The sequence below is a fragment of the Bos indicus x Bos taurus genome, chromosome 17 (assembly GCF_003369695.1).
Source record: "Bos indicus x Bos taurus breed Angus x Brahman F1 hybrid chromosome 17, Bos_hybrid_MaternalHap_v2.0, whole genome shotgun sequence".
Lineage (NCBI taxonomy): Eukaryota > Metazoa > Chordata > Mammalia > Artiodactyla > Bovidae > Bos > Bos indicus x Bos taurus.
The window spans coordinates 893,342-919,372 of NC_040092.1; the positions used below are offsets into that span (position 1 = coordinate 893,342).

The 26,031-nt window shown below is 61.2% G+C and overlaps 2 protein-coding genes across 3 annotated transcripts in view; one reads left to right on the top strand and one right to left on the bottom strand.

Moving 5' to 3' along the window:
• PI4KA (phosphatidylinositol 4-kinase alpha) overlaps positions 1 to 26,031 on the top strand; it is a 59,665-nt gene that overhangs the window by 23,052 nt on the left and 10,582 nt on the right. For both annotated transcript variants that reach the window (XM_027566096.1, XM_027566097.1), the window contains exons 13-33: positions 256 to 385; positions 1,142 to 1,274; positions 2,062 to 2,157; positions 2,488 to 2,671; positions 3,046 to 3,149; positions 3,856 to 4,024; positions 4,436 to 4,486; positions 15,054 to 15,162; positions 15,447 to 15,583; positions 15,732 to 15,865; positions 16,179 to 16,261; positions 18,300 to 18,370; positions 18,447 to 18,571; positions 19,164 to 19,245; positions 19,381 to 19,464; positions 19,550 to 19,639; positions 19,940 to 20,059; positions 20,236 to 20,328; positions 20,629 to 20,785; positions 20,878 to 21,005; positions 25,795 to 25,953. In XM_027566096.1, the coding sequence (XP_027421897.1) occupies positions 256 to 385; positions 1,142 to 1,274; positions 2,062 to 2,157; positions 2,488 to 2,671; positions 3,046 to 3,149; positions 3,856 to 4,024; positions 4,436 to 4,486; positions 15,054 to 15,162; positions 15,447 to 15,583; positions 15,732 to 15,865; positions 16,179 to 16,261; positions 18,300 to 18,370; positions 18,447 to 18,571; positions 19,164 to 19,245; positions 19,381 to 19,464; positions 19,550 to 19,639; positions 19,940 to 20,059; positions 20,236 to 20,328; positions 20,629 to 20,785; positions 20,878 to 21,005; positions 25,795 to 25,953 (2,439 nt within the window). The remainder of the gene's footprint in view (positions 1 to 255; positions 386 to 1,141; positions 1,275 to 2,061; positions 2,158 to 2,487; positions 2,672 to 3,045; positions 3,150 to 3,855; positions 4,025 to 4,435; positions 4,487 to 15,053; positions 15,163 to 15,446; positions 15,584 to 15,731; positions 15,866 to 16,178; positions 16,262 to 18,299; positions 18,371 to 18,446; positions 18,572 to 19,163; positions 19,246 to 19,380; positions 19,465 to 19,549; positions 19,640 to 19,939; positions 20,060 to 20,235; positions 20,329 to 20,628; positions 20,786 to 20,877; positions 21,006 to 25,794; positions 25,954 to 26,031) is intronic.
• SERPIND1 (serpin family D member 1) lies at positions 6,753 to 13,355 on the bottom strand. The gene is made up of 5 exons (XM_027566098.1): positions 13,141 to 13,355; positions 10,004 to 10,893; positions 8,915 to 9,188; positions 7,622 to 7,766; positions 6,753 to 7,302 (listed from the first exon to the last, which is right to left on the bottom strand). The coding sequence occupies exons 1-5, from the start codon at positions 13,338 to 13,340 to the stop codon at positions 7,111 to 7,113; spliced, it is 1,701 nt and encodes a 566-aa protein (XP_027421899.1). The 5' UTR covers positions 13,341 to 13,355; the 3' UTR covers positions 6,753 to 7,110.

Genomic DNA, 26,031 nt, shown 5'->3' on the forward strand with positions numbered 1-26,031 from the left:
CTCTGACCCATCCCAGTCCCCATGATTCCCATCTGCCTGTGTAGAAGTAACGTTCCCAGTGAGCCCCATCTCCTCTAAGTAGCTTTTGGAGGTGAAGGACAGGTTACCAGTGAATCTCACCTTTGGGTGGAGTCCCCACCACCCTGTCCTGTCATTATGCCTGGTGGCACGTGGACGTGGGACGACTCCGGTCATGTGGTGTCTGAGGTGGTGAGCGCCTCCCCTGTGGCCCCTGACAGTCCCTGTGCGTTGCAGGGCCTGGGCCGCCTGTGCGAGCGGTTCCCGGTGGTGGTGCACTCGGTGACACCCTCCCTGCGGGACTTCCTGGTGGTCCCATCCCCCGTGCTGGTGAAGCTGTACAAGTGCCACAGCCAGTACCACACAGGTAAGGGCCCCACCTGGGTGGGGGGAGGTGCCCAGCTTCTCTGCAGGCTCCTCCCTACCAGAAATCTCCCTCCAGGCCCCGCCCTCCCAGGCATCTCCCTCCAGGCCCCGCCCTCCAGGGCTCCTCCCCCCCAGGCATCTCTGTCTAGGCCCCTCCCTCCCAGACATCTCCCCCAAGGCCCCGCCCTCCCAGACATCCCCCTTCAGGCCCTGCCCACCCCCAGGCCCCGCCCTCCTATGCATGTCCCTCCAGGCCCCGCCCTCCAAGGCCCCTCCCTTCAGACCATCTCTCTCTGGCACCTGCTCTCCAGGCAACCTGCAGAGTGAGTGCCCTGAGAATGTGGGCCCAGACCGCATCTGACCTGCAGTGAGTGAGGTTAATTAAGTGCCGCTCGGTGGGCGTGTCCTCTCCCTTCAGTCAGAGACTGAGGGCCTTGCTCTCACCCTCACCACCTTCCCGGCTTCTTGCCTGTGATCCCTGGCCGCGAGAGGGCACATGGCCCTGCCTCATTCCTTACTTAAGATGTGACTGTTGTACATATTCATCACCTTGTAACTTTAAGTGTCCATCGTTGTAAACATTCCCATCATCCCTTCTGTTGTCTGACACTGGGTTCTGAAATGCTAGGAGAAATCTTTTAGAGTGACTACTTTTATGATTAAAAGCAATCCACATATAGTTTCAGCTTTGAGTTTCAGACAAAAGCATGAAACGTGACGGGCTCAACCAGACACACATTTGAATTTTCCATTTCAGTTGCCGGCAATGACATAAAAATCAGCGTAACCAATGAGCATGCCGAGTCGACCCTAAATGTGGCATCGGGGAAGAAGAGCCAGCCGTCCATGTATGAGCAGCTTCGGGACATTGCCATCGACAATGTCTGCAGGTGGGCGGCGGAGAGCCTGGCCACTCTGTCAGACTCACCTCACACCCCATGGCCCGGGACCCAGACGTGGGGAGCAAGAGATGCCTGAAGGCTCCACGCTCCTGGGGCTGCGAGAGTTCCTTCTAGAACAGCATTTCTCCATGCAGTTCAAAGCCCGACATGTAGCTGTAACATTCTCTCAACCACCTGCTTACTGTGACTTTTGTTAAGAAGCAGGGAGGTAAAAAAAAAAAAGAAGCAGGGAGGTTTGTTTTTTCACCTTTATTTATTTATTATTTGTTTTTGGCTGTGCTGGTTCTTTGTTGCTGCACTCTCTCTGGTGGCAGCAAGCAGGCTGCTCTGTCTTTGGGGTGCACGGGCTCCTCACTGCGGTGGCTTCTCTTCCTGCGGAACACGGCTTCAGTAGCTGGGGTTCATGGGCTTACTTGCCCCACGGCCTGTGGGATCTTCCCGGACCAGGGATCGAACCTGCAGCCCCTGCATTGGCTGGCAGGCCAGTGGACCCAGGAAGTCCTCAGGGAGTTTGATTGGAGTTGGGATGAGTATGGCATTCTGAAGGAAGCAGTTTGGGGCAAAACAGTGAAGTTATTATCTCCGACTGAGACGTTTATCAGTGGTGTGACATTAAGCTGTTGTTTGAATTCATTGTGTCTCGGTGTTCATTCAGATTTCTGGGGGAAGTGCATCCAGGGCTGTTCTTTAAACCCTACAAACCCGAGACAGAAAATCTAAACCCAAACCAGACGCAAGCACTCACCTGATTCTTGTGCTGCCTCACCCTGCTCAGGTGCCTGAAGGCGGGCCTGACCGTGGACCCAGTGATCGTGGAGGCCTTCCTGGCCAGCCTCTCCAACCGGCTGTACATCTCCCAGGAGAGCGATAAGTACGCCCCGTCCCTGGAGCACGCGGACCCCGAGGCTCGGGCTGGCTGCTGCTCATGCGCCTCTGCTTCTTTCTAGTCCAGCACGGAGTCGGGTGCTGGGTCTGTCCCACCGTGTCCGCTGAGGCCCACCTTGGAGTGTCCCCCCAGACGCTGTTTGGGCTAGACAGCCCTGTCTTCCTGCCTGGTGCTGGCGTTGGCAGGGCCCAGGCAGTCACTGTCAGATGTGCGCTTCCTCTGAGAGGCTGACGACCCTGGGCTCCAGGCCCCCAGCTCCATCTCCCACCCTGTGTTGGAGCTCCGTTCCCAGGTCCCGTGTCCTTCCTTCTGTAGGGATGCACACCTGATTCCTGACCACACCATCCGAGCCTTGGGACACATCGCGGTGGCCCTGAGGGACACCCCAAAGGTCATGGAGCCCATTCTGCAGATCCTGCAGCAGAAATTCTGCCAGCCCCCCTCCCCGCTTGACGTGCTCATCATCGACCAGCTGGGCTGCCTGGTCATCACCGGAAACGTAAGGGAGCCACAGGCCCACGCGGGAAGCTCCGCTGACTCGCAGGAGCATGAGAGTGCAGACTAGACTCGCTCTCCCAGGGTCACGTGCTCCCAACTTCCTGAACACCGGGTGCCAAGGCTTTTCCCAAGTAAGGGAGCTCAGAGTAGTGGTTCCTAGATGGCCAGGTAAAGCGGCTTGAACTGAGTTCTTGCTGACGTGACTAGACTGGAGTGGAAGTGGAAGCTGTGTGCGTGGAGGTTTGCGTAAAGCTGCAGGGGGTGGCCTGGCGAAGTTGCAGGCCCCACGGCCCTGGCCCATGGTGTGTTCCCTCTGGGTGTCCGTGGAGGGCGCTCCTGGCAAGATGTGGTCACAGGTCCCTCCTTCTTTTCCAGCAATATATTTACCAGGAGGTGTGGAACCTCTTTCAGCAGATCAGCGTGAAGGCCAGCTCGGTCGTGTACTCGGCCACCAAGGACTACAAGGACCATGGCTACAGGTAAGCCTTCCTGCCTCCCGGTCGCTTTCCATCCTCAGAAAGTGGGCCACTCGGGGTCTTGTCCCGTAAATTAATGCTGCTCCTCACAAAAGCACCGTGTGCTAGAGATCCATGCGTCCCGGGGGGGATGGCCTGCCCCTCGCTGCCGTCAGCAAGCACCTCCTTGCTCACACCCAGCCTGCCCGATGCCCGGTAGGCATGGCACCCTGCCTGGCCTGCCCGTGGTCAGCCTGCCCATTGGGCAGCGGCGCCGCAGTCTGGCCAGCCCGAGCCTGCACGTCAGGGAGCTCTCACGCCCCTCTGTGGTCAGGGCGGCGCACCGGCGAGGGCTCCCATGCCGTCCTTGGGGTCCTGAGTGCGGGCACTGCAGCCTCGGATGCGACGCCCGAGGACAGACACTCCTGCTCTGTTTACAGGACCTCCTTCGGCTTGGCCAGGCCCAGGCAGGGCACAGGGAGGGGCGGAGGTCCTCCTTGCTCCTCCTGCCCCCCGGGGGAGCGGGCAGCTGGGTGGCCGTGACCTCAGCTCGCTCACCAGCCGTGTGTGTGCGTGGCGCCGCGTGTGTCCTTACGACAGCCCTTGGCTCTGGGGCTGCTCGTCCGCGGGCTCGCTGCCGCCTCCTCGGGAGCCTGGTCCCTGGACCCCAGGGCTGGCCTGGCTGCGCTCGCTCACCTCCTGCCATCCGTCTGTCCCTTGGCTCCCACAGGCACTGCTCGCTGGCGGTGATCAACGCCCTGGCCAACATCGCGGCCAACATCCAGGATGAGCACCTCGTGGACGAGCTGCTCATGAACCTGCTGGAGCTGTTTGTGCAGCTGGGGCTGGAGGGCAAGCGGGCCAGTGAGCGGGCCAGCGAGAAGGGGCCCGCCCTCAAGGTTGGCACCGCCAGGCCCTGTGGGAGTGGGGGCTGGTGGGGGCCACCCTCTGGGCTGAGTGGGACGGAGAGGTGGTGGGAACAAAGCGGGTGGCAGGTGGCCGCACGCCCTCTGGGGGGCGGCGTCTGAGGCGGGCACCTTGCAGGGGGACCAGGCGCTCTCCAGGCGTCGCGCCTGTGACGGTATGAGGTCTTTGTGCGGAGCCGCCACGGTGGACACGTCCCGCCCCGTGTGGCTTTGAGTGTGTCCTCTTGATTGTCGGGTTAAGCGTCTTCACCTGTCTCCCTGTACGTCTTTCATCATTTCGTTTTGAAGGAGTTTCATTTCTCACGATGCGTGTGGGGCCCTTCTATCTTTCTGTTTAATGAAACAAGTGGTGCTGGTCAGTGACCTGGCTCTGTCCCCCCACAGGCCTCCAGCAGTGCGGGGAACCTGGGCGTGCTCATCCCTGTGATCGCAGTGGTGAGTACCTGCCCGTCCGTGTCTCCAGCTTGGCTGCGGTGCTTCCGCAGGGGCTGCCTCGGGTGTGTGGCCATGTGGCCAGGCTCGCTTCCTCCGTGCCCCCTGACCAGCTGAGCAGACCGGACGGCGTGTCCCCGGGTGTGGGTTCTGACCGGGCCCTCCCTGTGTCCTGCCCTCCCTGGTGCCCCGCCACGGCCAGGCCCGCGCCGCCCCCATGCCCCGCCCGCCTGCTCCCCTCTGGTGGGCCTGGGCCCTCAGGGTCCCTGGGCCAGGGGTGCAGCCCTCGGGGCCCTGCCCGGGAGTGCGAGCCTGTCCCTGCTGTGTGCTGCTGTGCCGAGGGCTCATGTCTGCTTGTCCTGTCTTGGGTTGCGCTACTTCTTCCCAAGTGGCCTTTATGCCAGGCAGTTCCCAGCCAGCATTACAGCTGCCAGTCCTGAGCCAGGCCCACGTCCGGCTCTGTTTACACAGGTGATTCCCGAGCGCCCCCTCAGCACGCCCTGGGGTGGAGCCCCTGCTTCCGCCTCCAGCTCCCTCGTCGCTCGAATCTCGAGCATGAACGCATGTGTCCCCACATCGGGGGCTCCGCAGGGGCTGACCCCCAGCTGCAGGGCAACCCTGGAAGTGGAGGCCAGGTGGGCAGGTGGAGAGTCCATCCGTGTCTCAGGAAAGGGGTCTCGGGGCCTGCTCTGGGGGCATTCGTCATCTGAGTCTGGGGGCTGCTGGGGCTGCGGTGTTTGCTGGCTGAGGTGGACAGGAGCCCACAGCCAACTAGCGTATATGTAGTTCTCAGCTCTGTTGGTGAGGCGTCACGGGCTGTGTAGAGGGAGCATGCTGCCTCTGGCCCAGGTTCGATCCCCAGGTCAGGAGAATCCCCTGGAGGAGGGCATGGCAACCCACTCCGGTCTTCTTGCCTGGAGAATCCCATGGACAGAGGAGCCTGGCGGGCTGCAGTCCATGGGGTCGCAGAGAGTTGGACAGGACTGAAGTGACTCAGCACACGTGTGCAGCTGTGATTTAGTACACAGGTTTTAGGGTCACCGGGGCAGGGGTTGGAGTCCTGGCCCCACATGTGGGGTCCTAGTGGTTGTCCCAGCCCCCTAATGCACACTCTGTCAGCAGAGCTGCTCCAAAAGGCGGGGTGACCGTCCGGGGGCTGGTGGTCAGGGCGGGCAGACTTGTTAGCAGTGACAGGCCAGTGCTCGCTCACCTGAAGCCATCTGGTCGCTGCTGTGACCGTCACATGAACGGACTGGGCTCTGTGGAGTCAGCAAGTTAATGGTTATGCTGGGGGTGGGGGGACAAATATTGGTTCTGTTGCTTAACACAGAGCCTGGAGAGCGTGGTTCCGGCCTCTGCTCCCGGGTCAACCCGGACGTGCAGGGAGACACTGACTTCCTTCGATGTTTGTTTGCTCTGACATTCTATACTCTTTCTGTGGCACACTGTCCTGAGTTACTCTGTCGAGGGCACGAGCCAGTGGGTCTGTGCGGGAAGCGGGGGTTCCTTCCCTAAGGCAGCCGTTCCCTCCTGGGTGACCTTGGAGCCTGGGGTCAGGGACCCGGTTCCCCGGCCTCCGAGGCTCCTTCCTGCCTGAGGGTCGTGGGCTGTGTCCTGCGACTCTGTGAACGCTCCTCAGAATGTCCCAGGTTCCATAGCTGGAACCTGCAGCTGGAGCGCAGCCACGTGACAGGCCGTGGAAAACGTGCTCCCAGGCTGCTCGGCTGGTGGCCCCTTGCAGCTCCGGGGCCTTGGGCAGGTTACTTACTCTCCCGGTGTCGTAACACGAGGTTGTGGACTAACACCCTCAGCTCGTGGGCGCCTTTGAAAACTGTGCCTGTTCTCGTGGGAGTGGCATCTGTCCACAGGAGAGTCTGTACTTCACCTCAGAGGGGGGCGGGGGCCCAGCGAGGCCCCCGTTAGGACCCCCAGGCTGGGTGGTTGGCCCAGGACTGACCTGAACGCCTTCAAGCCGTGACCCACTTTATTCTCACCGCAGTCCTGCGAGGCGGGGCTGCCACCCCCATTTCACAGACGGGGAGCCTGAAGCACAGAGCTCACCTCAGAGCGCCGGTGTGGGAGTGGGTCTAAGGCCACGCTGGGCATGCGGCCCCCGGTCCTATCTGCACTGCCGTTTCCGCCCCAAGGGCGTGCCCTGCCCTGGGTCCCTGCGGGGCCCTCAGGTCGCTCTCAGCCTCCAGCGCTCTGGGGCATCGGGCAGTGTGAGCTCGGCTTCTCTCAGTTACTCGTCTTATGAAAGGAGACTACGCCCGGTAAAAGCGGCACGTTTATTAACCCCACGCTGTGCTCTGAGCGGCCGTGCCTTGCTCAAGGAGGGGCTGGCTGTCGGCACCTTGGGCTCCCTCGTGCTCCACAGTGGGGGCAGCTTTGGGTGGCAGAGGGGCGCTGCTGGCCTGGGGTGACTGTGAGGAGGGGCCGGGTGTCTGCGCCAGCGCCTTCAGCGACAGCCGTCCTGCCGGTCTGGTGGCGCACGCGTTGCCTCCTCGCCCACGTCTCCTGAAAGGGGGCCGGGCCACGTGGTCCCGGCGCCAGCAGCTCTTGGTGGTTGTCAGAAGGGAAACGGAATTGCGGATGCCCCGAAGCACTCGAGACGCCCAGCCCCGCCACTAAGGCCTGGTGGGGTTGGCGACCCGGCCCAGGAAGAGCAGGCAGCTGGTGCGGTGCTCGTAGATGAGGAACAGGAAGGGCCGGTCGACGCTGAAGCGGACCTGGGTGGACAGCGGCATGAACCCCACGGCGGTCACGGCTGCGGCCTGTGTGCCCTCCTCGTTCACCGTGATGGTGCCCTGGTGTTTGAACTGCGTCGGGCACAAGGGCGCATCAGGGGCAGCGGTCACACTCGGGGCGGGGCGCAGAGCTGTGTGTCCTCCCAGGAAGGGGCGGGGTGGTGACGGAGGCCCAGGCTCAGTGGGTCGGGACAGCTCTCGGGACTCAGTGCCCACCCGTCCGCTAAGCTGGGGTCGTGTTGTGTAAGGGGGTGAACGGCGTCACCTCTGTGGTGCGCACCGCGGCCACGTGGGAGTCCCCGGGGCGCCTGCGGGGCAGGCCCAGGGTCCACAGGCAGGGCAGGGGCTCAGGGGGCCCTCCCCAGACGGGACGGGCGAGGGCAGGTGTTACCAGGTCAATGACGATCCTCTGGCCCGTGATCCCCGTGGTGTTGCTGTGCTTGTCGAAGAGCGCCGTGACCCCCAGGGCCCGCAGGGCGCCCACCAGGTCGTAGTCCTTTTCCAGCTTGAACTTGGGCAGGAGCACTTCCCGCGTCCTGGTCGGGAAGAGAGTGCGTTTTTACCCACAGCGCGTCTCAGAGGAGCCCCATTCCCTGAGACATCACAGCCACGCAAGCCTGCGGCCTGTGCGCTGCACGTCCAGCCCTGCCCGGCGAGGATGGGGAGACCACCCCTCTAACCCCATTCCTCAGAAGCGCTTGCTGCCGTGCGCCGGAGCCCTCGGCCCTGTGAATCCCTGTCCTGATGGCAGAGCTCTTCCTGGCTCGGGGCCCAGAGGCACCTGACGACGTGTGCCAGTGGGCGCCTGTCACTTCAACGTGTAAGGGGCTGAGGTGCAGCTCAGCGCGCTCGAGGGACAGCACCTGCCTTTCCACCTGGCCTGCCGCCCTCCGTGCTCCACGGCACGCGCGCGGCATGCACCCGCTGCCCCCTTGGGGCTGGGACCCCGCGTGCGACGCCACAGCGCACAGCAGTCTGTTAGCGTCCGAGGGACAAGACCGTGTCCTCTGCCGGGCCATCCCGGAGGAGTGGGGACAAGACCTGGGGCCTGAACGGGGCCTGCTGGAGGCAGCGACAGGCTCCTCTGGCTGGGGCAGGAGCAGGGCCGTGGGCGGGCCAGGCGGCCGGCCTGCGTCGTGCAGGTGGGGCCCACAGAAGGTTTGAGGGGCTACGGGGATGCTGACTGGCGGTTGGTGCCAGATGGACCGAGCAGGGGACAGCAGAGTGGTCCGGCCCAATCACCAGCTCAGGGCAGAGATGGCGGGCAGTCAGACTAGGAAGGAAGCCCAGTAGGGACGGTCCTTAAAGCAAACATAAGGGGCATGACGCGGCCTGGCTCCTGGGCAGGCCTGCCTTTCCCCCAGTTCCGGTTCCGTCTGTGTGCTCTGGTCCTGCAGGGAGGCCCGGACCAGGGTCACGTCTTCACACGGGCCCAGGAAGACGGAGAGGTGACGGATGCGTCCCTCCCGCCCTGACCAGCCACAGAGCCTGTCCTGACAGGGACCCTGGGGGTGGGGCGGGCGTGTGGCAGAGCCGCGCCGCTCCTGTCCCGCGCCTTTTCTCGCCGCTGCGCTCTGATCGCCTCTGGCCGAGCAAGAGCTCTGGGCTGAGTTCACAGCAGCCTGGGGGACCGCACCCCTTCCCCTAAGGCGCCCGTGGCCCGGCGCCCCTGCCCCCGTGGCACCTGTTTGTCATGCTCCTCTGCCACCGCTCCACCGCCTGGGGTGTCAGCTGGCTCTCCAGGGTCTTCATCCCGGACAGCTTGTGTGGGACCACCACCAGCATGCTGATGCCCCCCACGTACTCCAGCCGCAGCACGTCGCAGTCCAGCTCCTGGTCGCTGGCCGCCAGGAACGCGCCCTTGGTCTGCATCATGGGGACCTTGACCACCTCCCGCTCGTTCAGCCGGAAGTTGTGGTTGTGCGTCATTTCCACCGGGAATTTGTTCACCCAGGACCCTGTGAGGTCAGCGGAGCAGGGCCTCTGTGACAGCGTCATCGCTCAGACAGGCTGCGAGGCCCACCCCGTGGTCTGACCCGCACGTCTGGTTTGGGCTGGACCCGGGTGGCACCGACGCTGCTGGTGCGGGGACCACACCTGAGAACCGCTGCTCAGAGGCTGACCTGGCCGCAGGCGCGCACGGCTGCACCGCAACCCTGCTGCTCCTGGCTGCCTGCCGGCTCCCTGGGTGGTGGGGGGCGCTGAGGTCTCCTGGCTGGGGTGCCCACAGGGCATTGCAAGCAGGGCCTAGGCTTTACAGACCCGCGCGGCCTTATCTCTGGGGTCCCAGGAGCCTGTGTGCACGGGTGTGGGGTTTGGGGGTAAATCGCTGCTGGCCCAGAGCAGTAGCTCTAGATATAGGCTTGATTTCCCCGCCCCACCTGTCTGGGAAGGAGGGGGGTATGAACGTGAGCTCCTTAAGCCCAGCCTGTCTCCAGCCTTTGGTCCATCCCGAAAGAGAATAAAAAAGCTGAGGTCCAGGTGGGCCTGCTGCAGAGAAAGGCGCGAACTCAGGTGTAACATGGGCTGGAGGGGACGCTGAGCAACGCTGCTCCTTAGAGCAGCAGTGCAGTTCCGCATCCATGAGATGGAGACGCTGACAGCAGTGGCCCGTCACGGCTGCAGCGAGGCGTAAAGCATAGGCTTCCTCGCTGGGACCTTCCCCGGCCCTGCGAGCCACTCTAAGCCTGGCTCTGCAGGGGGAGTGAGGGTGGAGGCTGCAGGCCCCGCCGCCCTGCCCGCGTGTCTGCCCCGGGGCCGTGCCGCCTCCTACCTTTGAAGTAGAGGCAGTTGAGGAGCAGCATCTGCGTCGCGGGGTCCACGTCCTGCAGTGCGTCTCGTATGAGGCCCTTGGTGAGCCGGGCCACGTGCCGGTTCGTGTGGGCGAGGAAGGCGGGATCGGAGAAGTCGGCCGCCCGGACCTCGGCGAAGTAGTACTCCCGGACCTGGGTCTTGAAGTCGTCCAGGACCGGGAGCTGCTTCTGCACATAGAGGTCGCTGACGGAGCGCAGCGTGTACCCGAAGTTCCTGCGGAAGAGGCGGTGGATCAGCTTCCGGAACAGGTTGTGGACGGTGCCCAGCTCGTAGGCGGCGCTGGCGTTGACGAACTCGGCAAAGCGCAGGGCCGTGTGCACCTCCTGGTGGGTGTCACCCGCCAGGCCCAGGGAGAGCATGGCCATGGCCGCCGACACGCCCACGGGTGCCAGGAAGACGTTGTCGGCCGCGCCGACCCGCGCCGCTAGCGCCCGGTACAGGTCGAAGGCGAACTGCGCGTTGAGGAGGTTGAGCCGCTGCACGCGGCTCTTGCCGGGAAAGAGCGGGAGCACGCTGCCGGCGCCCGCCCCAGGGCGCGTGGGGGGAGCCGCGTCCACGACGTCGCTGTAGTTGTCGTCCTCCCCGAAGATCTTCTCCAGGTCCAGGTAGTCCTCCTCCTCCTCCCCGTCCGCGGCCCACTCGCCGGTGACGGTGTTCTCCTCGTGGAAGGCGGCGGGTGGCAGGGGCCCACTCGCGTTGCTGCCCTTCAGCCGCCCCCACCGGGGCTCCATGGACTCAGGCTCGCCCCCGCCATCATCACGCTGCCCCCACGGGCCGAGGGTCCTGCACGCAGATGCCAGAAGGAGGGCCAGCAGGAGCGGGCGCAGCGGGCACCACATCCCGGAGGAGCTGGAGCGGGAGGAGAGCAGACATGTGAGGACGGCCTGGGGACCCCCCACACACACCAGTGGGGCCCCGGGCGCCCGTCCCCAGATGCTTTAGGATCTGGTGACAGACAGACACGCCTGACGTCCTGTGGGGTCTTGTGAGCGCCACTCAGAACCCCTGGTGGAAAGTGGGCAAAACCGTGGGGCCTGGAGACCCAGGGAGTTTCCTTTTCACTCGGGTACTGAATTTTGGGTCAGTTTTCCGAGTGACACCCAGGGCCCTGGAGGCACAGCAGTGTCCCCCAGTCGGTCAGGGGCCCACGTGCAGTGAGGAGGGCTCGCGAGGACGCTGCTGGCAGGGGCCTGGGGGGCCACCTCCTGTCCTGGGAGTCCGTGGGGGTCTAATCTGCATGACCTGAGCCGTGTCTGCAGTGTAGGGGTCACCCGGGCTGCTCACAGCACGGGGGGTGAGGTGTGCGCGTTCTCCCATCTGCCAGTCACTGCCCACTGCTGTGGGAGGGAGAACCCCATCTCCACCAAGAGCACTCTTGGGTTAGCGCTCTGGGTTAGGGTGTCGGGGAGTGCTGTTAGAAGCTACCGCCAGAGGCCTGAGGGGCTTCCTCCTCGTGAGCGGGGCGCCCCAGGGGGCGTCTGCCTGCCGCCCCTCCCCTGCACATCTGCCTTCTTGTACCCAGCGTCCCTTCAGTTCCCCAGGGGCCGCGTCTTGTTCAGTGTGCGTGTGTGCGGCCGTCTCCTGCTGGGCCTCTGGGGACCAGGACCTGTTTCCCACCCAGGCAGGGAGAGCGCTGCGGGCTCCCGTGAGGTGAAGCTGGGCTGATTGGGCCTCAGGATGGGCTCAGTGCACGATGCCCCCTGGAGCTCAGTGAGTCCTGCCCGAGCCTCTGCCCGTGCGTGGGGCCAGGCCAGGAGCTTTGCCCTGGGTGTCAGCATGCGGGTCCCGCCTGCCCTGGAGGCTCTACCGGACCCAGGGTCATGGCGCCTCCGCAGTGTCTAGGGCTCAGCCCTCAGCCCCTTGAGTGCGGTCAGCCGCACGCCTGGAGCACCACGGTTTGGAGAGGGACAGGCGCATGGCTCCTGACTTTGACCCCTCTGTTGTCTTTCCCGGCCCCTCCCCTCCCGCCAGCCTGTCGCAGACGCTGCCCCTACATCGCCTGCGCTCAGGACACAGGTCTAAGGTGCGCGGTGCCAGCAGGATCGGGCCAGGGTTCTGGGCAGAACTGAATGTGGATACTGATGGCAGGACACTTAAAAAGGGAGGGGGGGAGAAAGGAAGCTGTTTGCCGAAGGTCTCCTGTTGAGGCTGTGCTTGAAAGTATTCTTCTCAAGTTAAAAAAAAAAAGGCTTAGACAGCCCCAGCTTGAGTAATCAAGGGTTCAGGAGGAGGAAGTGAGAGCCGACAGGGAGGCAGAGGCAAAGACGTCCGTGTCTGCCCGTGTTCAGGCAGCACACGTGGGAGCGTCTCGTGTCCTGTTGTGTGTTCCACGCTGACAAGCCTGTCACGTTCATTACGCTCTCGTCAGAGGGAGCAGGGTGTATCTTCTGAGACCTCACTTTCTGTGGATTAAAGCTAGGGACCTGGAAGGTACATTTCCCTGTAGTCTTGGCATTCAGCATTGCAGGAGTTAAGATGCCTCAGAATTATCGCTCGGTTGTATTTAAATCCAGGGTACTATGTTTGAAGAGAAGCAGTGCTTTCTCAAGGTAAATCACGCAAAAGCCTGCTTTTCTGGGCATGTTCTGTGGCACCGCCTCAGCTGGTTACACGGAGCAGCGCCCAGACTTGGTGATCCTTGCCCCTCCTGGCTGCTGTCTCCCAGCCCAGGACGAGCGCGGCTGACGGAGCCGAGGACGCTCTTAAAGTGGACGGGACTTCACTCAGCACAGAACACCCCCAGGCCCTGTCCCCAGGCTCGCCACTCCCTGGTCCCTGTCCCCAGGTTCGCCACCCCAGGGCCCCTGTCCCCAGGCTCACCAGGTCTGTCTGCACATGTGTGCACACATGTGACACACACACAGACACGTTTTTCTGAAGCAGTTGCGACGCCCCGGAACCAGGATGCCCACCCCCAGCCCCGTGCCCAGTTCAGGTCCTTAAGCTCGCTCAGACCCTCCTAACGGGCGGGTAAAATGGACAGAAGGCCTTCCCCTTCTGAAAAGAGTGGTAGGGACTGTTGGAAGGTGTCGCCAGAAAGAGAAAGAAGCCTGTCACCCCCCTCTCACCCCGCAGAAGGGTTGGAGACCTACTCACCTCTGTGCCGCTGGTGCGAAGTGGCTCTGCAGGGGTGGAATCGGCCAAGGTCGGCCGCGCTCTTCTGTGACCTTTGGTGCTGGGCTGCAGTCGAGGTCTTCCAAAGTACACAGGTCGCAGATGGAACACCGCCCCCCAGCCTCGTCAGCACAAAGCCCCGCTGTGTGCCTGGTCACCGCCCAGCAGCTGCGACTCCACATTTGGAGGCCCGTCTATCTCCATGTGGACGAGCCGTCAGGACTCTGCGGCCAGGGCTGAGTTGTGTCATGGGGGTGGCTCGGATGCTACCCTGGACATGACAGCCGTGGGTAGCCCTCCACCTCTCTCCATGCATGCCGACCTCAGTTCTCGGCCGGGGGCGCCACGAGGAGACCCTGGCCCAGGCCTGCGTGCCGTGCCTGGTCCCTGCAGGACACCCAGCCCCACTCCTGTGTCACAGGGAAGCAGGGCCACGCCGAGGCTCCGGGGCCTGGTCGCCTCTGTGTCTAGTTTGTGGGGTTCCGTTTGTTTGGGCTGTGCTGCACAGCATGCAGGATCTCTGTCCCCGAACAGGGGTTGAACTCTGGCCCTGGCAGTGCGAGTCCAGTAGTAGCCATGGACTGCTAGGAAGCCCCGGGGTATCTCATTTATGATGCGTGTTTTGAACTCACTTTCCAAGAAGTGTCGTATTGATTATCATCCTACCCACAGTGGGTGAAGGGGCCCATCTTGCCATCCCCCCACAGCAGTGGGCATCACCCTGTTCCTGGCCACCACCTGGCACGTACTTGGTGCTTAGAGATCGTAGTACACATTTGGACTGAGGAGCCCTGCTTACAGTGGTGGTTAGCACTGTGTGAGGGCTGGACCTCTGCCAGAGGCTCTGGAGGATCCACGCGTCCACCAGGAGCTGTGGGCACTTGTCACCATTCTCCATACCTGAGCCCCCCACACACCCATGCACACACACACACGCATGCACACATGCACGCACGCACGCAGATGCACACACATGCATGTACACAGACGCGCACGTGCACACAGACATGCACACGCACATGCATGCATGCACACACGCACATGCACACGCAAGCACGCACATGCACACGCACACGTGCACACACGCATGCAGACACACACATGCACGTACACAGACGTGCACTACACACAGACATGCCTGTACGCACACGCATGCACACGCACACGCATGTACGCACGCGTGCAGGCGGACACTGTCAGGTTGGGGGTGCAGGGAGTCCAGTCTCAAGCAGCTCACTTGTTACCTGCTTCACACGCTGGGCTCTGCCCGTGGTCCCCGCGCCTCCCTGCCCCCCACCCCCCGCTCCCCCGCCTCGGGCCTGGTGCTCCTGCAGCCTGGTGGCTGCATGCTGCTGCTGCTGCTAAGTCGCTTCAGTCGTGTCCGACTCTGTGCCACCCCATAGACAGCAGCCCACCAGGCTCCCCCATCCCAGGGATCCTCCAGGCAAGAACACTGGAGTGGGTTGCCATTTTCTTCTCCAATGCATGAAAGTGAAAAGCGAAACTGAAGTTGCTCAGTCGCGTCCGACTCTTAGCGACCCCATGGACTGCAGCCCACCAGGCTTCTCCATGGGATTTTCCGGGCAAGAGTACTGGAGTGGGGTGCCATTGCCTTCTCCTGCCCACCTGTAAACACCTGGCCGAGGTCCTGGGGCAGCTGCCGCCTGCTTCCTGGTAGTGAAGCAGAGCTGGTCCCTCCCAGCGCGAAGCCCACCTGCACTCGAGGGCGTGGGAGGGTTTTCAGGGAGCCTGCTGGGGGCCGCTAGTCCGGCCTTCCCTCCCAGGCCAGGTGACCGCTCCTCTGAGAGGAGGCCTGGAGGGCGGGTCATGGGCTCGCGTCCGTAGGGCTCAGTTCCGTGTGCAGACAGCCCCCTTCTCTGCCTCTGCTCCACCAGCTCACCCGGCGGCTGCCGCCCATCAAGGAGCCGAAGCCGAGGCTGCAGAAGCTCTTCCGGGACTTCTGGCTGTACTCGGTGCTGATGGGGTTCGCCGTGGAGGGCTCAGGTAGGGGCCCCCCCGGGGGCAGTGCAGAGCGAGGCCCAGGGTCCTGACAGGGCGTGTGCGCACGTGCAGGACGGCCAGTGTGGCTGCTGCCTCCACCGTGAGGACGTGGTTTAGGGTTCTGGGAACACCACGTGCCTTCGGGACCCTGCCCCGCTTAGGAAACGGACTTGCTTCTGTCCCCACCCTGGGGACAGGCACGGGGCCCATGGCTAGACTGCTCTCAGCAGGGCCCCAGTGGGGCGCCTCCCGAGCCAGGTGGCACCTCAGCCCTCCCTGCCTCGCAGGACTCTGGCCCGAGGAGTGGTACGAGGGGGTCTGTGAGATCGCCACCAAGTCCCCGCTGCTCACCTTTCCCAGCAAAGAGCCTCTGCGGTCCGTCCTCCAGTACAACTCGGCCATGAAGAACGACACGGTTACGCCTGTAAGGATGCCTCCTTGCCAAGCACGGCGCTCCAGGCGGGGTTTGGGGAAGCTCCTGGGGATGAGAGGGCTGGTCCTGCGTGTCCGTGGCTATGGGGCCGGTTTCGGGGGTGGGGCCGCCTGCACTCACGCAGCCCCGCCGCCTACAGGCCGAGCTGAGTGAGCTGCGCAGCACCATCGTCAACCTTCTGGACCCGGCCCCCGAGGTGTCCGCCCTCATCGGCAAGCTGGACTTCGCCATGTCCACCTACCTGCTGTCCGTCTACCGGCTGGAGTACATGAGGTGCGCGGGTTGGCCCTGTGTGCACTGTCCCGGCTCGGGCTGTGCCGCTCCTCCTGGCTCATCAGCGTCCTTAGAAGTGCCAGCCTGGGCTCCCACTCTCCCGTGTGCACCTCCTTCCTGAGCCCCCGATGCCCCCGGGCTCCAGTGCTGCGGCCGCCTGCGCTTGGGGCTAGGCCGCTGAACTGTCACCAGAGCAGCCGCCAGCCCTGCACATGGCCCTGGCGGCCCTGGGAGGGGGCAGCCACGCTCGTGGCCTCGCCCACTGGGCAGCGTTGCGGGCCCGAGCTGCGCGCTCACCCAGGCCACCCTGCAGGGTCCTGCGCTCCAGCGACCCCGCCCGCTTCCAGGTGATGTTCTGCTACTTCGAGGACAAGGCCATCCAGAAGGACAAGTCCGGTAGGTGGCAGCGGGGGCCTCTGATGTGCGCCGGGGTTCAGCGGTGTAAGCGGAGAGTGCTCCCTGTGTACGTGGAGAAGGCAGCTCCGCGGCGCCGCATGCCGCCTCAGAAACACGAGTGTAGCGCCTGCCCGGGCCCTGGGAGCGGGGCTGTGCTGGGCAGCTCATGGCTGAGGAGCAGTCTTGCTCCTGGACACTGCTGCTGAGAGGACCAAGGCCAGGGTGCAGAACCCAAACGTGGATCCGTTTCTGTTGTTTTGCTTAAAAGAAGGGAAAATACATTAGGACATGTATCTTTTTTTTGTTGTTGTTCCTTCTATTCCTGCTTTCTGGAGAGTTCTTATCATAAATGGATGTTGAATTTTGTCAAAGGCTTTCTCTGCATCTATTGAGATAATCATATGGTTTTTATTTTTCAATTTGTTAATGTGGTGTATTACATTGATTGATTTGTGGATATTGAAGAATCCTTGCATCCCTGGGATAAAGCCCACTTGGTCATGGTGTATGATCTTTTTAATGTGTTGTTGGATTCTGATTGCTAGAATTTTGTTTAGGATTTTTGCATCTATGTTCATCAGTGATATTGGCCTGTAGTTTTCTTTTTTTGTGGGATCTTTGTCAGGTTTTGGTATTAGGGTAATGGTGGCCTCATAGAATGAGTTTGGAAGTTTACCTTCCTCTGCAATTTTCTGGAAGAGTTTGAGCAGGATAGGTGTTAACTCTTCTCTAAATTTTTGGTAGAATTCAGCTGTGAAGCCGTCTGGACCTGGGCTTTTGTTTGCTGGAAGATTTTTAATTACAGTTTCAATTTCCGTGCTTGTGATGGGTCTGTTAAGGTTTTCTATTTCTTCCTGGTCGAGTTTTGGAAAGTTGTACTTTTCTAAGAATTTGTAGGACGTGTATCTTGAAGGACTTGGGGAGGTGGTGTGCACGTGTCCCTGTGTGCGTTTGTGTGTGTGTGCAGTGTCTAACTGTATTTCTTCCACTGCTGGTGCTTTAGTCACTAAGTCGTTATGGTTCAGTGACAAGTCACTAAGTTATGACCCCACGGACTGCGGCCTGCCAGGCTCCTCTGTCCATGGGGATTCTCCAGGCAAGAGTACTGGAGTGGGGTGCCATTTTCTTCTCTAGAGGATCTTCTCGACCCAGGGATCAAACCCAGGTCTCCTGCATTGCAGGCAGATTCTTAACCAACTGAGCCCCCAGGGAAGCCCATTTCTTCCACCAAGTGTTTGTAAATTAGCAACTGTAGTTGTTCCTCTCATGTGATCAGGAAAGAGGGAGACCAGGAAAGAGCCACGGGGTCCAGGGAGAGGTCGGGCAGCTGTGTAGGGCCACCCCTGGTGTCAGTGACCAGGTAGGAAGGGTGCCCCGCAGCTGATGGGCAGAGATGTCCCACGAGCAGCGGTTAGAGGGTCTGGTCAGCCAAGAGCAGACAGCTCGCCATGGGGTACCTGCTCCTCCTGGGGCACCCTGCGTGCCGCAGCAGGCCTGCTGCTCCTGAGCAGAACCAGCGGCTCCCACAGGCCTCAGCAGCAGGACCTGCGGGCCACGCCTGGTTTAAGGCCGCGTCCTCCTTTCCTGGGGAGCTTTCGGGACATGAGTCTGTGAGACATGAGGACTCGCAGGCCCCCGGGTGCTGTGCACAGACCGAGGCTCACCGTCCCAGCAGGACCACACTCGAACCTCTCTGTGCCGTCAAAGCGTGCCCGTCACCGAAGCCCTAGTGAAGCGAACCTAACGTAAGGAAAGGGGTGAAACCACGTAGAGATACTGAAATTGAGGCAGCAGAGAGAAGAGGCGCACGGCCTAGGCGCTATTTGCCAGTGTTAGTGAGAGAGCAGAGGCAGGCTGCTGCGTCGCTGCGTGGGCCGTGTGCTGACTTGGAGCACCTGTAAGGGGCTGGGGGAGCATCCCGGTGCAGCCGGGGGCGCGGGCGGCCCCGCTGACGCCCCTGTGTCACAGGGGTGCTTGTAAGGGGCTGGTGGAGCAGCCGGGGGGGCGGGCGGCCCCCGCTGACACCCCTGTGTCACAGGGATGATGCAGTGTGTGATCGCCGTCGCCGACAAGGTGTTCGACGCCTTCCTGAACATGATGGCGGAGAAAGTAAGCCTCGGGGGGGCGCCTGCGTGCCCGCCAGAATGCACGTGCAGGGCCTGCAGCATGTGTGCTCCAAACCCAGGCCAAGACCAAGGAGAACGAGGAGGAGCTGGAGCGGCACGCGCAGTTCCTGCTGGTCAGCTTCAACCACGTCCACAAGCGCATCCGCAGGGTCGCCGACAAGTACCTGTCTGGGCTGGTGGACAAGTGAGCTCCACTCCCTGCTGAGCCGCGTGCCGCCCCCCAGCCGTGGCCCCCCCAGGCCCCGGGTGTCCCCCTGGCCCACAGGAGGACCAGGCCCACTCTGAGCCCCCTGCACCCCACGCTGTCCCTGCCGTGCCGGGAGCCTCGTGGGAATGACTGCCGCGGGAGGGTGCTGAGGGCGGCCCGGGCCTGCCCCCACGGCCCCGTGATGGCTTCAGACAGCAAACGGGCCTCCGTGGTCGCCGGAGCAGTTGCCATCCAGGCGGGGCCGGAGGGCGTGTCTGAGCCGGCCTCCACACCTGTAGCCTGCTCCGTGAGCCCCCAGCTCCCGGCAGCTCCTCCTGTGTACCCCAAGGTGCCACACACACACGGCTGCTAGTTACACTTGGACTTCCTGCGTATGCAGGCAGTGCCCCAGCCCCTGTTGTTCAAGGGTCCTGTCTTGCTCTGTTCGGTGTGGGAGCAGGGGGCTGTGGATGGAAACAGAGAGGGCCCCGTGGGGAGCATCGCGGCCAGGACGATGGGGTTGCGTGGTCTCAGGAGCACAGCTCCAGGCGGGGGGCTCTGGGCCTTGAGCAGGGGGCTCTGGGTGCAGGTTCCCCCACTTGCTCTGGAGCGGGACGGTGCTGAAGACCATGCTGGACATCCTGCAGACCCTGTCCCTGTCGCTGAGTGCTGTGAGTGCCCCGCCCGCCCCGCCGAGCCTGCCTCACGCCCCAAGTGGGGGGCGGGGGGCGCGCGTCACAGATGGGCAGGGGCAGGGAGGGAGGCGCCCGTGGGGATGTGGTGTGAGGCGGGCCCTGTGCTTCCAGGACATCCACAAGGACCAGCCATACTACGACATTCCCGACGTGCCCTACCGCATCACCGTCCCGGACACCTACGAGGCCCGAGAGGTAGGCGGGCGGGGCCGGGCGGGGCCCGGGGCCACAGTCCAGCCCTGGGGCGCTGAGTGCTGCCTGCCCTCACCCCCTCTGCCAGAGCATCGTCAAAGACTTCGCCGCGCGCTGCGGGATGATCCTTCAGGAGGCCATGAAGTGGGCGCCCACGGTCACCAAGTCCCACCTGCAGGTACTTCCGTGAGGTCAGCGGGAAGAGGCCTTGGTGAGCTCCCTCCACTTGTCGGGAGCTTTACCCAGATGGTGTGCTCAAACCACACACGGCTCTGGTGTGACGGGCCAAGGACATGGGGGCACCTGGGGCAGATGTGCCAGTCCGGGCTGGGGCGTGCAGTGGGACTGCGGAGGGGCTCAGGGCAGCTGACCGGGGAGTGTGGCACCGGCGGGGTAGTGCCAGCTTGGAGGCTCGGCTGGAGCCCCCCTGCCACGCAGAGGCGTGCCTCGCCTCCAAGGTGACCGGGTCCCGTGACAGGAGTACCTGAGCAAGCACCAGAACTGGGTATCGGGGCTGTCGCAGCACACGGGGCTGGCCATGGCCACCGAGAGCGTCCTGCACTACGCCGGCTACAACAAGCAGAGCACGAGCCTCGGGGTACGTGTGCGGGTGTTGGGGGCTGGCCCCCGCCTGGGGAGCTCGCGGCAGACCCCAGGCTCAGGAGCTACAGCCTGTGCTTCTGACGGAGAGTGGCGGCCAGTCCTCTGCGGGATCCGGTCCACGCAGTAGATGGGGTCATGCTGGACGGCGCAGCCACTGAGGTGTGTTTGCAGGCCACACAGCTCACAGAACGGCCAGCCTGTGTCAAGAAGGACTACTCCAACTTCATGGCTTCCCTGAACCTGCGCAACCGCTATGCGGGCGAGGTACCTCCCCTGCCCGCCCGCCCGCCTCCTCCCCGCCTGGGGGTGGCGGGAGGTCCATCTCTGCGGAAGGTCCAGTCTTTGAAAGGGGTGGGAGCTCTTCTCAAGTCTTGAGAAAGAAAAAAACATCTGACTCAAGAAGCCCCCTGCCCTGGGGGTCCATCCAGAACGCTGGGAGCAGCAGGTGCTTCTGGAGGAGGAGCTCTGGGGGCAGGGGTGGGCTGCGGGGACAGCCTGGCACTCGGCGCGGGCACAGAGCCGTGGGCAGGGTGGCCGGGCTACGTGCACCTCCGCTGCCTGCAGGTGTACGGGATGATCCGGTTCTCGGACGCCACAGGCCACACATCGGACCTGAACAAGATGATGGTCCAGGAGCTGAAGGCTGCGCTGGGCGCCGGCGACGCTCAGCAGTACACGCAGGCCATGTTCAAGCTGACGGCCATGCTCATCAGCAGCAGAGGTGCTGGCCCAGGGGCCGTGGCCGGCCGTGGGTGGGGGTGGGGGCCGCGGGCCTGCCTGTCGGGGCCTCTGAACGGCACCCCCTGGTTGCAGACTGTGACCCGCAGCTCCTCCACCACCTGTGCTGGGGCCCCCTGCAGATGTTCAACGAGCACGGCATGGAGACCGCCCTGGCCTGCTGGGAGTGGCTGCTGGCCGGCAAGAACGGGGTGGAAGTGCCGGTAAGATGCTGGCCATGGGGCCCGAGGGGTGGAGAACCAGCCTTGGCCCCCTGGCTGTGGAGCATGGAGACCCCGGGCAAGCCCCCTTGTCCTCCTGGGGCCTCGCATGTCAGCAAGACGGTGTTATGAAAGTCTGACCCCAGGAACGTCTCCCAGGTTAGAGGGTTCTTGGGTTCAGGGACCGGCGCTGCCTGACACTGTTGTTCCCCCAGCGCTCGGCAGGGGGAGCCCTCGCTCTGCCTGTGGCTTCCATCCCTGTTGTGTCCAACTCTTGGACTGTAGCCCGCCAGGCTCCTCTGTCCATGGGATTCTCCAGGCAAGAGTACTGGAGTGGGTTGCCATTTCCTTCTCCAGGAGATTTTTCCGACCCGGGGACCTAACCCGGGTCTCCCACACTGCAGGCAGATGCAACTGTCTGAGCCACCAGGGTGCTTGTGCTCATCCACAGCAACCAGGTCCCAGCTGCCCAGGAGGGCAGCCCCCTGTGTCCATGTTTCTGGACTTCCTGCTGGAGGGGGCCCAAGGAGAGGAAGGTCATCTGAAACATCTGAAAACAGATTTGTGTTTCCAAGATTCCCATTAATTTCCATGGTAACATGGACGTGCCTAGTTTTTCCTGCTTTTATTAAGCTGAGATGCATGGTCAGAAGGGGGTTCTGTGTTCTTGCCCCTGAGGGGGTTAGCTGGATAACTTCCAAGGATGCAACTGGGGTGTTCTAGGCAGGGGCACACTCGTGGCTGAGGTGAGGGGTCACTGGCCCTGCCCACACAGAGGGAGGTTGGCCGGGGCTGGGCTGTCTTCAGGGCCCGTGGCAGGTTCTGACCGCATGCCCAGGGTGATGGCATGGGCCCTGCACCCTGTGCCCACCTGGCCACCTCACGCGGCTCTTACCTCTATGGGGAGGGGGCTCTGTGGTCACGCTGCGTGCCGTCCCATCAGAGCTTGTGCGTGACTCGTCTGCATCTGTGTCGCTGCTGTGCATGACACGCACCTTGTAGGGCTGTGTGTGTTGTTGGGCTTTTCCTAAGCTGGCAGGTCTGTCCAAACCATGTCTGCTCCTCACATGCTCCTGTGAGCCCAGGTCTGCGGTTCTCTTCCACACTTCTGGGCTGCAGGCGGCGGGAACACGCACCTTCATCCTGCACAGTGGCAGGTTTTCCCAGATCTGCGGTCCTGAATTGACACTTGCGTTGTTTCGGATCTTTGATTTTTTAATAACTTGAGTCTTATGTGCCTGTGTATGATTTCCTGTGTATTTTATGTTGGGACTTGTTGAACTTACTAAATTTAGAGATTTCAGACTTTCCATCACACTTGCAAAATTTCAGGCCAGTGTTTCATGGAGTATATTTTTTACCCCATTTTCCCCGTCTCCTCACTTGGGCTCGTCTCGGACCTCGAGACAGTGGCCGTGCCCGCGGACACCGGCATTCCCGTGGGCCGCTCTCCCCGTCTCGCACTCTGGCCCACTTCAGGGGGATCCGTGCGGTGTCCCCGGACGCTCTCCTGCCTTACGCGTGCTGTTGGTAATCCACTTTTAATATTAAGTTTTATTTCAGGTATTATCATTCTCAGACCTAGGGTTCCTATTTCTTTCTTACGCTTTGTATTTCTTTGCTGACAAATCTCTGTTCACCTCTTCTACCTTTGAATATATTTGTAACGATTACTTGATGATTCTCGCCTGCTTGGTTAACTAGCATCAGGGTCAGCTGTGCTAAAGGTGGTGCCTGTGGACCCGCTCGCCCACGGGGCCTGGGGGGCGGGGGCTCCGCCTGGTGTCTGGTGGCTGCAGTGAAGGCCACGCCCTGAGGGCGGAGGCTTGGCAGAGAAGGGTGGCGCTTCCTGGGTTACACCCACCCTCACTTTTCGCCCTCACTTTCTTATTTTTTCACCAAAACTAGGAGAGGGCTTAGGGAAGGGTTTTTCTGCCCAGCGCTTTGCTTTTCATTTGGGGTCTGTGAGACTCCAGCCTGCCTCCTGCCGGCACCGGTCACTAGGCTGGCTCGAGGTCTCAGCCTTGGTAGGACCATCCGCCACTTATGGCAGCCTTCACGCTGGCTCCGGGCGTGCCAGGGAAACACCACCTGTGGAGAGCCGCTCCTGGCACGCTCTCTGCCCACCGCCCTCGACGGCCCCCCGGTTCCACGCTGGTTCCTGTCCTCTGGCCCTTGCTGCGGGCTCAGGGCTGCCGGCCGGCTGTCGCCTGCCGCGCCTCCACAGGGAGCTGAGGGCCGGACCCGGCCACGCCTCAGCAGAGTGGGGCCGCACCCTTTATTGCTGTGTTTTCAGTTTCTGGACTTTGCTGTTACCAGGCAGCGTGTGCTGTTACAGAGGGCATGAAGGTGGGCAGACAGATCAGCTGCAGCCCTAACTCGGAGGCGAGCCCTGCCGGCTTCCTGCCGTCTTTTTTGGGTTCATGGGAAGATAAAACGCGAGCAGCCTTGTTGACCTCGTGCAGCACAGGGATCTGGGCCTTAGTGCCAGTGAGGTGGGAGGGAATTCTGGCCCCTGGTTCAAGTGCACGGGCCCAGCCTGGCCCCGCCGCCCCCTGGCTGTAAATGCCCAGAAAGAAGCCTCACTGCACGGCAAGCCTTAGCAGATGCTGTCAGGTCGACCTTTTACCTCTAAGGCATCTTCAGAATCTGACCACCTCCCTGCCCTGAAAGGAGTCAGTTCAGTTCACTCGTTCTGTCACGTCCAGCTCTTTGCGACCCCATGGACTGCAGCACACCAGGCTTCCCTGTCCATCACCAACTCCCAGAGCTTGCTCGAACTCGGGTCCATCCGGTTGGTGATGCCATCCCACCATCTCATCCTCTGTCGTCCCCTCTCCTCCTGCCCTCGGTCTTTCCCAGCATCAGGGTCTTTTCCCATGAGTCAGCTCTTCGCATCCAGTGGCCAAAGTATTGGAGCTTCAGCTTCAGCATCAGTTCTTCCAATGAATTTTTAGGACTGATTTCCTTTAGGATGGACTTGTTGGATCTCCTTGCAGTCCAAGGGACTCTCTAGAGTCTTCTCCAACACCGCAGTTCAAAAGCATCGATTCTTCGGCACTCAGCTTTCTTTATGGTCCAACTCTGGCGTCCGTACGTGACCCCTGGGAACGATCGCTTTGACTAGGTGACCTTTGTTGGCAAAGTAACGTCTCTGCTTTGGAATATACTGTCTAGATTGGTCATAGCTTTTCTTCCAAGGAGTAAGCGTCTTTTAATTTCATGGCTGCAGTCACCATCTGCAGTGATTTGCGAGCCCAAGAAAAGAATGTCTGTCACCGTTTCCATGGTTTCCCCATCTATTTGCCATGAAGTGATGGGACCAGATGCCATGATCTTAGTTTTTTGAATGTTGAATTTTAAGCCAGCTTTTTCACTCTCCTCTTTCACTTTCATCAGGAGGCTCTTTAGTTCTTCAATTTCTGCCATAAGGGTGGTGTCATCTGCGTATCTGAGGTTATTGATATTTCTCCCAGCAATCTTGATTCCAGCTTGTGCTTCATCTAGCCTGGCATTTCATATGATGTACTCTGCATATAAGTCAACTATGCCAGTATACATCCTTGACATACTCCTTTACCAATTTTGGAACCACTCCATTGTTCCATGTCCGGTTCTAACTGTTGCTTCTTGACCTGCATATGGGTTTCTCAGGAGGCAGGTAAGATGGTCTGGTATTCCCATCTCTTTAAGAATTTTCCAGTTTGTTGTGATCCACACAAAGGCTTTGGCATAGTCAGTGAAGCAGATGTTTTTCTGGAATTCTCTTGCTTTCTCGATGATCCAGCGGATGTTGGCGATTTGATCTCTGGTTCCTCTGCCTTTTCTAAATCCAACTTGAACATCTGGGAGTTCTCAGTTCATGTGCTGTTGAAGCCTGGCTTGGAGAATTTTGAGCATTACTTTATTAGCGTGTGAGATGAGTGCAATTGTGCGGTAGTTTGAGCATTCTTTGGCATTGCCCTTCTTCAGGATTGGAACGAAAACTGACCTTTTCCAGTCCTGTGGCCACTGTTGAGTTTTCCAAATTTGCTGGCATATTGAGTGCAGCACTTTCACAGCATCGTCTTTCAGGATTTGAAATCGCTCCACTGGAATTCCTTACCTCCGCTAGCTTTGTTCGTAGTGCTGCTTCCTAAGGCCCACATGACTTCACACTCTATGATGTCTGGCTCTAGGTGAGTCATCACACCATCGTGATTATCTTGGTCGTGAAGATCTTTTTTGTACAGTTCGTCTGTGTATTGCCACCTCTTCTTAATACCTTCTGCTTCTGTTAGGTCCATAGCATTTCTGTCCTTTATTTTGCCCATCTTTGCATGAAATGTTCCCTTGGTATCTCTGATTTTCCTGAAGAGATCTCTAGTCTTTCCCATTCTATTATTTTTCTCTATCTCTTTGCATTTGGAAAGAGTTGCTGCCCTCCAAACCACACCTTGGTGGTAGGGACTCAGGCTCCACTTGGCCCCCACAGCTCTTCCCAGGTCTGGTTTGGGGCATGAAGGTGTCATCGCGGGTCCGTGGGGTGGAGGTGGCACTGGGTTCTGGAGGCCCTGAGCAGGTGGTGCGGTCACATGTGGGCGTCCACCTGTGGTCCTGGAGGGGCGTGTGGTGAAAGGCGGCCCGAGGTGGGGTCATCACGGGACCGTGGTGGTTTCATTTTTCTTCATACTACCTCAGTTTTCTTAGTTTCCAGCGAGCGTATACTCCTTTTATAATTAAAAACCAACAAGAAAACACAGCAGGCGCCTTACTGTGCCTCACAGAGGTGCTGACGGCCGGGCTCTTGCAGTTCATGCGGGAGATGGCGGGGGCCTGGCAGATGACCGTGGAGCAGAAGTTCGGCCTGTTTTCTGCGGAGATGAAGGAAGCAGACCCCTTGGCCGCATCAGAAGCCAGTCAGCCCAAACCGTGTGCCCCCGAGGTGACCCCTCACTACATCTGGATCGACGTATGTGCCCCCCAGACTCCTCCCACTCTTCCCCGGGCTTGGGGGCCACCCTGGGGCTCCAGGTTGAAGATGCCCCTC

What these genes read in the sequence shown, in the direction of transcription:
- SERPIND1 (XM_027566098.1), bottom strand. Translation starts at nt 13,340, where the DNA reads ATGTGGAGTCGCAGCTGCTGGGCGGTGACCAGGCACACAGCGGGGCTT. An exon ending in CAACTGCCTCTACTTCAAAG is followed by an intron (nt 9,189 to 10,003) that starts GTAGGAGGCGGC and finishes CTGACCTCACAG; the next exon opens with GGTCCTGGGTGAACAAATTC. An exon ending in AGAGGATCGTCATTGACCTG is followed by an intron (nt 7,303 to 7,621) that starts GTAACACCTGCC and finishes TGCCCGACGCAG; the next exon opens with TTCAAACACCAGGGCACCAT.